This window comes from Ipomoea nil, unplaced genomic scaffold (assembly GCF_001879475.1).
Source record: "Ipomoea nil cultivar Tokyo-kokei standard unplaced genomic scaffold, Asagao_1.1 scaffold3314, whole genome shotgun sequence".
Taxonomy (NCBI): domain Eukaryota; kingdom Viridiplantae; phylum Streptophyta; class Magnoliopsida; order Solanales; family Convolvulaceae; genus Ipomoea; species Ipomoea nil.
Genome location: NW_017619742.1, coordinates 4,642,098 through 4,650,934, shown reverse-complemented (window position 1 = coordinate 4,650,934; position 8,837 = coordinate 4,642,098). Strand labels below are relative to the sequence as shown.

Below are 8,837 nucleotides of genomic sequence, written 5' to 3'. Positions count from 1 at the left end.
CCGCCCTTGGAGCACGTAACCTTCGCATTCGAATAGACTCACGACTCGTTCTAGGACAAATCAAAGGCACCTTCGAGACTAGAGGGGAAAACTTGAGGATATACAAGGATTTTACTGAAGGAAAATTGAACGCTTACGAAATACAACACGTGCCCCGCAAGGAAAACATGGAAGCTGACCTACTCTCGAAGATCTCACTGGGAGGTACCCCATGACACTTAGCTCACATATGCAAGAGAGAGGTCATCCACGCACCCAGTACAGAATCTCTCTTGATCGCAATGGTAGCCCTGTAGGCATCCAATCTCCGGATAACTGGATAGGAGATCTAACCAGATACATCACGAATGCAGAACTTCCGTCTGATCCTGTACAAGCTGCAAAAGTCAAGCGAAGGGCCCAAGCCTACCAATTGGTAGACAACCAGCTGTACAAAAGATCCTTCGGAGGACCCCTACTAAAATGCCTCCCACCAAGCGAAGCTAAGCAAGTAATCGAGGAAGCCCACAGCGCGATATGTGCAGCTCACCAGGGAGCGAATACCCTGGCCAGAAAATTACTGGTCCAAGGATATTACTGGCCCAGCATGACACAAGATTGCATCCAAAGGATTCAAAGTTTCCATACTTGTCAAAAGTTTGCAGAAAAGCAAAACCGACCGGTCACCTTCTACACACCGGTCACCACAGCCATACCCTTCGCTAAGTGGGGTGTAGACCTCCTAGGACCGCTACCCCAAGCTCCAGGGCGCCACAAGTTCTGCATAGTCGCCATTGACTACTTCACTAAGTGGATCGAAGCCGAACCATTGGTAACCATCACCGAATACCAGTGTCGCAAATTCCTGTGGAAGAAGGTGATCTACCGTTTTGGCCTGCCTGAGCATCTCATCACTGATAATGGCCGACAGTTCGATTGCAAGGACTTTGCAGAATTCTGTGAAAATTATTATATCAAGCACACCAAGGTATCGGTGGCTTACCCCTAGGCAAATGGAAAAGTAGAAAACGCGAACAGAACAATCATGGATGGACTAAAGAAACGAATAGAAGAAGAAGGTGGTGCATGGGTGGACCAACTCGACCACATCCTGTGGGCTCATCGAACCACACCGCGACGGGGAACCGGGGAAACCCCATTCAGCCTCACGTATGGGTTCGAGGCCAAGGTCCCTATCGAAGTCCTATGCCCCACGAGTAGGGTGCAACAATATGAGGATCCGGTTAATGAGCAGCTACTGCAACTAGAAAAGAATTTCCTCGAAGAGCGGAGAGACGCACCTCAGCACCGAATGACGGAATATCAACGAGCTGTGAAAAGATACCACGATGCACACGTAGAGCCTAGGTACTTTGACATAGGGGACATAGTACTAACAGATAGACAAGCCGCCCTACCAAATCAAGGCGGGAAAATAGCCAAGAACTGGGAGGGCCCCTACAGAGACTCGACAATCATCAGACCAGGCACCTACAAGTTGGAAACTATGGAAGGCAAGCTGATTGAGCGCATTTGGAATTCAAATCGCCTCAAAAGGTTTTACCAGTAGCCCGCATGAGAATTTCATAACAAATATCCTCATATACTATTTACCTTTATTAGTTTCGTAATAAAATATCTTTATTTCGGATTACACATCTCATGATTCGCAAAAACATAACACGTTACAACATCTCAAAGACGCTAGGTCGTAGTTAGCCCCACAAGGGGCTAACAAACTCACACCCTATCCAAACCAACCTGAACCTCCCCAGAACTCTTACGGTCGATCACCCCGGCTAGTCACCCCAACGGGTCATTTCGACAAATCAATAGCCAATTCATCTTACCACAAATCGGCGATTCACCCAACGCTCGATGGACAAGTATACAACAAGGTCACGCATGAAGCAATAATCAGTTCACGGTGAAACAAAATGAATGGGGCTACTGGGATAAAGAGCCCTACAATATCAGGTGGTGGAGAATCTAATAGTGGGGAGTTAAGGGTGAAGGACTTAGTGTAGTATATAGAGGCTATAGGAGAATAATCTGGGCGTCATAGGACATAAAGCTGAGTCTAGAAGTCATTAGAGTATTAAACAGCGTCAGTAAAAAGCAGTCAAATAGAGTACATACTGACAGAGAACGGGAGACGTTCTCAATAGCCATTGGTGGAACGGTATACTGGCAGAGAACGGGAGACGTTCTCAAAAGCCAATGGTGGAATGGCATAATAATAAAGAACGGGAGACGTTCTCCAAAGCCATCAGTGGAATGGCATAACAACAAAGAACGGGAGATGTTCTCAATAGCTTTTTGACGGATGGGCACACTGGCAGAGATCGGGAGACGTTCTCAATAGCCACTGGTGGATGGGCATACTGCCAGAGAACGGGAGACGTTCTTAATAAACCTTTGGTGGAACATCATACTGACAGAGAACGGAAGATGCTCTCGAAAGTTGAGCAGGGTGGCCAAAAAGTTGATGAGTTAAAACTAAAATCAGCATATACAGAACAGAGCGACCAATGCACCAACTATCCGGTGTACATAAACAAAATAAAGCGACCAAGGCACCAACTATCCGGTGTACATGCAAAATAAACCAAACAGAGCGACCGAGGCACCAACTATCCGGTGTACAGACAAAATAGAGCGACCAAGCCACCAACTATCCGGCGTACAGAAAAAATAGAGCGACTAAAGCACCAACTATCCGGCGTACAGACAAAAAACACAAAATAAAAGGACCAAATCATCAACTACCCGGCGTATGAGCAAAAGTAACAAGGCAAGCTGGAATGTCGAAGTCGCCACAACCGCCAAAAGTAGGCCACATGTACCCTAAGGAGCGGAAACATAACCTGGGTTATCCCCCTGCCTAGCCTCGCCTGGGTCCAACTCCCCAAAGGAAACGCCAACGAATCCCTGAAGGTTGGCAGATGAAGTAAGGAAACCGGGATCCAAAGGGTTCTCTCCTCCTCCGCCCGCACTCAGCAATGGCTCGAATCCAGGAGGAGGCACAACAGGGGCAACACCCATCGGCACAGAAGGCTCCTCGTTCAAATGACGATCAACCCAGGGATGGTAAGGAGGTGGGAAACCCAAGTCTACCGGCTTAAAATGGGGATTAGCAGACTTCATAATACCATAGATATCCTCCTGCATATGTCGCATCCCCTCATAATAGTCTTCCGACGTCATGACACTAGTATACTGAACACCTGCGGGAGTAGATAGCCACTCTTTGCTGATTATCGCCAAATCCTCAGGAGTCTGACGAATCGCCTCCAAAGCATCCTGCCTAAAAAGCTCCGAATCACGATAATCCTCTACGGCGGAACGAAGCAACTCCTCGGCAGCCTGCTGCGCCCGTAGAGCCGCAGCCCTGGCCGCCAAGCTAAGTTCCACCTCGCGCACCTGACCCTGGTAACGGGAAGAAAGATCAGTCAGCTGGGCACACAACTCATCTACTCGGGCGCGGAGATCCCCTGCCTCCGAGGAACACGCTCGATAACGCTCGAAGGTCTCCATGCCAACCGAAGCAGCCTAGTCACAGGAAAAATACCCAGCAAGTTAGAAAGAAGAGCATAATAAAATAAAGCCTAACAACCAAAGGAAGGCTATGACAATTATGAACGCACCCGATAAAGCTGAGCAATCAACCATTTGTGAAGATCGTCAATCCTAAGAGACTTCAGAGCCTGCCGATCGAGAGGGAAGATAACACCATTTCCCCACTCTACGGGATTAAAGTTAAGCCGTTTGCCACTCATGGTGGAATCCTCCCAACCATCCACAGTCAGGGTCAGAGGTCGCGACTCCGACTCCGGTTGCGCTTGCCCACTCTGGTCGGGCTCCTCCCGAGCCCTCTTCCGCAAAACTCGTCGACGAACCTGCCCCCCATCTGACGGGGCCATCGCGACCTCAGAGGAACCAAAACCGAGCCCCGCGCCAACATCATTAACTGGGGAAGAAGTGAATAAACCTGAAGACCCTCCCCCCCCCCTCGGGTCTTTTACCCTTATCCGGAGAATTTGCTGCCGAAGGGTACGGGGAAGTAGGAGGCTGAACGGTTTGTGACCGAGTCTGGCTACGAAGCTGCGCACGAATAAGTTCCGCACGGGTGGCCATCACTGTATCCAGTCGGCGAGTCAATGGAATAGGAAGATTGTCCGCCTTTGAATCCGACCCCACGCCAGGGCTAGCTGGAAAATAGAGAAATAGTCAGCAAGGCGGATGATATATAAAAAAATAATAATAATAATAAATAATAATAATAATAATAATAATAATAATAATAATAATAATAAACAGAGTTTGAATACAAACCAAAGATACGGAAAGCCCGAATGTGCCGGGCTAACACACCAGTTGGCGCAGGCGGACGGTCTAACTTGAAATAAGAGGAAGGACAAGATGTGGAGAAGTCAAAGGTACCTTCAGCAAGGCGAACAAAAACAAAACTCTCCTTCCAGTGTTTGACGGACTGCGTAGTACCCTTGAAAAAACGCAAGCCGTCACGCTGGGAGAACTGGATAGAACCCGGTGATCAGGACCCCACTGCAGCAACATGAAAGAGCTGCATGAAAAGAGCAAGAGTAGGAGGAACATCGAGATGATGACACCGCACGAAAAAACCCACTAAAAATCTAAAAGACCTAGGAGTCAACTGACCGGGAACCAAACAGAAGTATCTGCAGATCTCGTTAATCAGTGGGTGAGGGGGAATACGAAATCCATATACAACTGCCGTAAAAGATAAGCCCACATAACCACCCTCGGGAGGATCATGAATGAACCACGACCTATCTAAAACTACATCAACTGAAGGACCCAGTAGCACACGGATATACTCGTAATATGCAGAATCCAGCACAGATGTACGAGAGGTGAGATGACCAATACCCTCAAAATTACCCGATCCTCTCACCAAGGGAGAAAGCGAAGGGGAATAAGGGAAATAAATGCCTGAGGATCGACCTATCTGCAAAGGTGGAGGAACAAGAGCCCGACGGATAGAAGGAGAAGGGGAGTAGGAAGACAACAATATAGGACTAGACTCGAGCTTGCCAAGCAACGAACTAGGCGCCGCAGACGGCCCCGAGAGGCCGCCTGCGAAAGCAAGTGAGCTAGCATCCGAGGAAGAAGAGTCCGCCGGGACAACAGAAGAATGTTCGGATGTGGACCGTGACTCGGAAGATGAGTAAATTACCCTAGGCATAAGGCTGTCCCGAAGAAAACAGTAAAAAAACGATCGAGTGGGAAACTAACCGCAAAATAACCAACGCAAGAGCCGAGGAGCCACAAGCAAGCCTGAAAGAAACAAAAAAACCACGTCAAAATGTACTGGTAATTTGGTATATTCTCTCCTTACGCCCAAAAAAAAAAAGGAATTTTTAAAACATGCATGTACATATACATAATATATATTCCCTTCTTAATTAAAAAAAAAAAAAAAAAGAAAAAAAGAAAGAAAAAAAGAGATAAGAGAATTTTGAAACATGCATGTACATATACATAATATAATAAAAATTCTCTTCTTAAAAAAAAAAAAAAAAGAAAAAGAAAAAAAATTATGCGGCAACAAAGCCGGGTCGGTCGTAGCGACCGACCGGCATTGTTCCTACTCGCCAGCCGTAGCCGAGGCCTAGTCGGTTGCAGCGACCGACGGACGCCATTATTGCTGGACAAATCAGCCAGTCGCCGGCGATGACCGGTCTCCCAAAAAAAAAAAAAAAAAAAAAAAAAGAGAGAGAAAGGGAGGTTCAAACTTCAGTTCCGGAAGCATCAAAGCACGCATGATAGATTCATAGATCCGCTTTACACAACAGAGAAAGAAAAGTTTGTGTTCGCTCGTCAAACTTTAAAGGTAACTCAAAAGAAAGCTTTGGGAATAGTTGAAGAGAAATGGAAGAATTATGGAAAAGAAAAGAAGATATATATATATATATATATATATATATATATATATATATATATATATATATATATATATATATTTCTTGTTTGCGCTGCTGGAAGTCTGGAACGAAAAAACAAAAAATCGAAAGAAGAAGGGAGGCAGCAGTGGCGCCTAGTGCTGCAGCTTTGGCAAGAAGATTATTTCAACGAGGTGAAGAAGACATTCAAGACTCCAAGGCAGGGGAAGAAGGGAAAACTCCAGTGAGTGTCGACATCTGCTATAACAAACAACAGTGGCCAAGCAACAACTAAGAGGATGGCTTACCTGCAGCGGTGAACATTGATTGCGCCTACTGATTCAAAAAGTTTGCCGTAGAGAGGAGTAAAGTGACGAACTATCTACGCTGAGAAATAGGAAACACCATTATCCCTCTCTACTTGCTTGCATCCGTTTCTCTCACTAGAACTGCCCTTTGGGAGGGGACGTTTAGATACATAGAGTATACAGGCGATGACCGTGAGTTAATTCGCAGGCACATGGAGAAGCGCACATAACCTCTGATTTGTCTTTGCACTTTGGATACACGGAGTACACATACGATGACCATGGGTTACTTCACAGGCGCTATACGTATGCATTTAATACTTTCCGCAGTCTCATACATTCTTTTGTTATTAGCTTAGATATCTCATTTGTCAGGCACATGAAGTCACACATAATCCTCTAGTTCGTCTTATATATATATATATATATATATATATATATATATATATATATATATATATATATATATGTTGTTGTTGATTTGGAGGTGGTTTATTGTCTGGTTTTGCATTGCAGGTGAAGAAAAAGCAAGTGGTGCAACTCAGTGTGCACCAGTGAGAGTCACGGGCCTAGCCAACGGCCCACGAGGGGCGCCATTGGCTAGAGTCATGGCTAGACAGCCCTAGGCTAGGGTCGTAGCCCTAGGCTGCCGCGGGACGGCTCCAGGCGGCGGAGCTTCCCTAGCCCCGCCACTAGGACCGTCGATGGTTACCTATGCAGTGGCCGGGCCCTTGTGGCTCAGCTACGTGTCGTTTCGGACAGGGTGTTGCGGGCCCTTATGGCTCGGTACCTTGGGGCCATCATGACGCACGTTTGGACTTTGATTTCGTTGAATTTGGATTAGAAATGAGCATGTTATGATAGAAATTATGATGATATGATTTACAGTAATACTAATATGAGTTCATCAAACTTGCACTACCTATGGGATTTGTTGGTTATTATCTTCCTGATGCTATTTGAGTATTAAATAGAGAAGCATGAACATTTTGTGAATGAGAGTTGTTAAAAAAACATGACTAGAATGTGTATTATGTTCAACGAAAATTGTAGTCTGTCTTGATGGTATAAATGTACAGAGTATGTTATGTTTCAATCCAAGCATGATTGTGTGTTCTTGAGATTTGACAGTGATATATAGAATTGGAGCATGTGTGCCGTAAATTAGATTCCAAGCATATCATGTTTTATAAGTGCATGAATGACCAACGTGTGCCTAAGTATTATTTTCCAAAATTCATGAGCATGTGGCATGTCATCACCTTGTTGCATTGAGAAGTTGTTGAGATGTGACATGCATAAGTTTGGTGCATGATATATATATATATATATATATATATATGTGTGTGTGTGTGTGTGTGTGTGTGTGTGTGTGTGTGTGTGTGTGTGTGTGTGTGTGTGTGTGTGTATATAAGGGGGTGTGCACGCTGAAAGTTCGATACCTGATTCCACAAAGTTGAGCATAGAACCAAGAGAGTGGTTCGGTGGGTGAGATTGAGCATAGGTCGGCTAGAGACCGTACCGGGATAGGTTCGTTCACGCTACGGTGAAGTTCCTACCTCATCCATTTGTAAAGAAAGCGAGTCCTGGCGACTCATTGCGAACCTAAGAAATGAAAGCAAGCGAGTCCTTGTGGCTCTAAGAAACCTCCACAGAAAAGTACTCTATTTACAACGAGAGTATATGTATACTTATAGAATTTCATTGCATTTGAGCATGGTGTTGCACAAGTTTGCATATCAAGAATGTTGCACAAGATTGCATATCGGGGAAGTTTGCACTAGATTTCATATTGATATCTAGTTGCACGAGTTTGCATGATATGAATTCGTTAGATCGTATTTTGGGTATTTGATTATACTTAATTGCATAATGAAATCTTGCTAGCATGAGATTGTTAAAGAGTTGTTCCATAAAGATGAGCTTTGCTTGTTAATTATGTGTTGGTATGAGCATGTTGATAAGTTGTTTATTGTTAAAGTATGCCTATTGATAAATTAGGTTGTGAGCATATAGAAAGTTTGTGGTTTTTATTAAGGTTTTTGTCTAATTGTTTGAGATTGCTTAAATTTTGGGAATGTGAACAAAATTTTTCCAAAGTATATACTGTAGTATTTTACAGGGTGGAGTGTGGTTATACTTAGCTTCGTGCTAACGGGTGTTTTGTACTTCTCTACTTGTTGTTTTGCAAAACCCCTTTCAGGTGGGCCCAGAATTTGAGAGTTGCTCGAGTTAGACTAGTGTAATTAGTTGATATGTAGCCTAAACTCTTTGATCTATTATCGTTGTTTTTGAGATTATGGATGTAGACACCTTTTGTTTTGTTGGTGATAGACACCGGGGTACTTTTCCCCAAGTTACTTTAATGTAGTAAATTTCGGATGTTAGTTTGACTTGATGTTTAGTTTTACCCTTAGTCTGTGCAATCACCGTGGGAAGGTGGTTGTGGCGATGACATTCCCACTAAGTTTGTTAATAAAGTTTGATTTTCCGCTGCTTAGTTTATCTTAATTTGGTTTTAGAACTTTAATTAAGTTTAAGAAATGTGGAGTGTTACAAGTTGGTATTAGAGCGGTACGAACCGCGGGAGACTTAGGAAGTTTGACCCTAAAGATTGAGTATAGAG

General features: G+C 44.5%; 1 protein-coding gene across 1 annotated transcript; it reads left to right on the top strand.

Moving 5' to 3' along the window:
- Positions 1-1,024: 1,024 nt before the first annotated feature.
- Positions 1,025-2,586, top strand: LOC109169440. Its single transcript, XM_019318322.1, has 2 exons — positions 1,025-1,536; positions 2,322-2,586. The coding sequence occupies exons 1-2, from the start codon at positions 1,025-1,027 to the stop codon at positions 2,584-2,586; spliced, it is 777 nt and encodes a 258-aa protein (XP_019173867.1).
- Positions 2,587-8,837: the final 6,251 nt, after the last annotated feature.

Excerpts from the sequence above, each read along its gene's own strand:
- LOC109169440 (XM_019318322.1), top strand. The coding sequence starts at position 1,025 with ATGGATGGACTAAAGAAACGAATAGAAGAAGAAGGTGGTGCATGGGTG. Across the intron at positions 1,537-2,321 it reads AATTCAAATCGCCTCAAAAG|AGATCGGGAGACGTTCTCAA; the intron begins GTTTTACCAGTA and ends GCACACTGGCAG.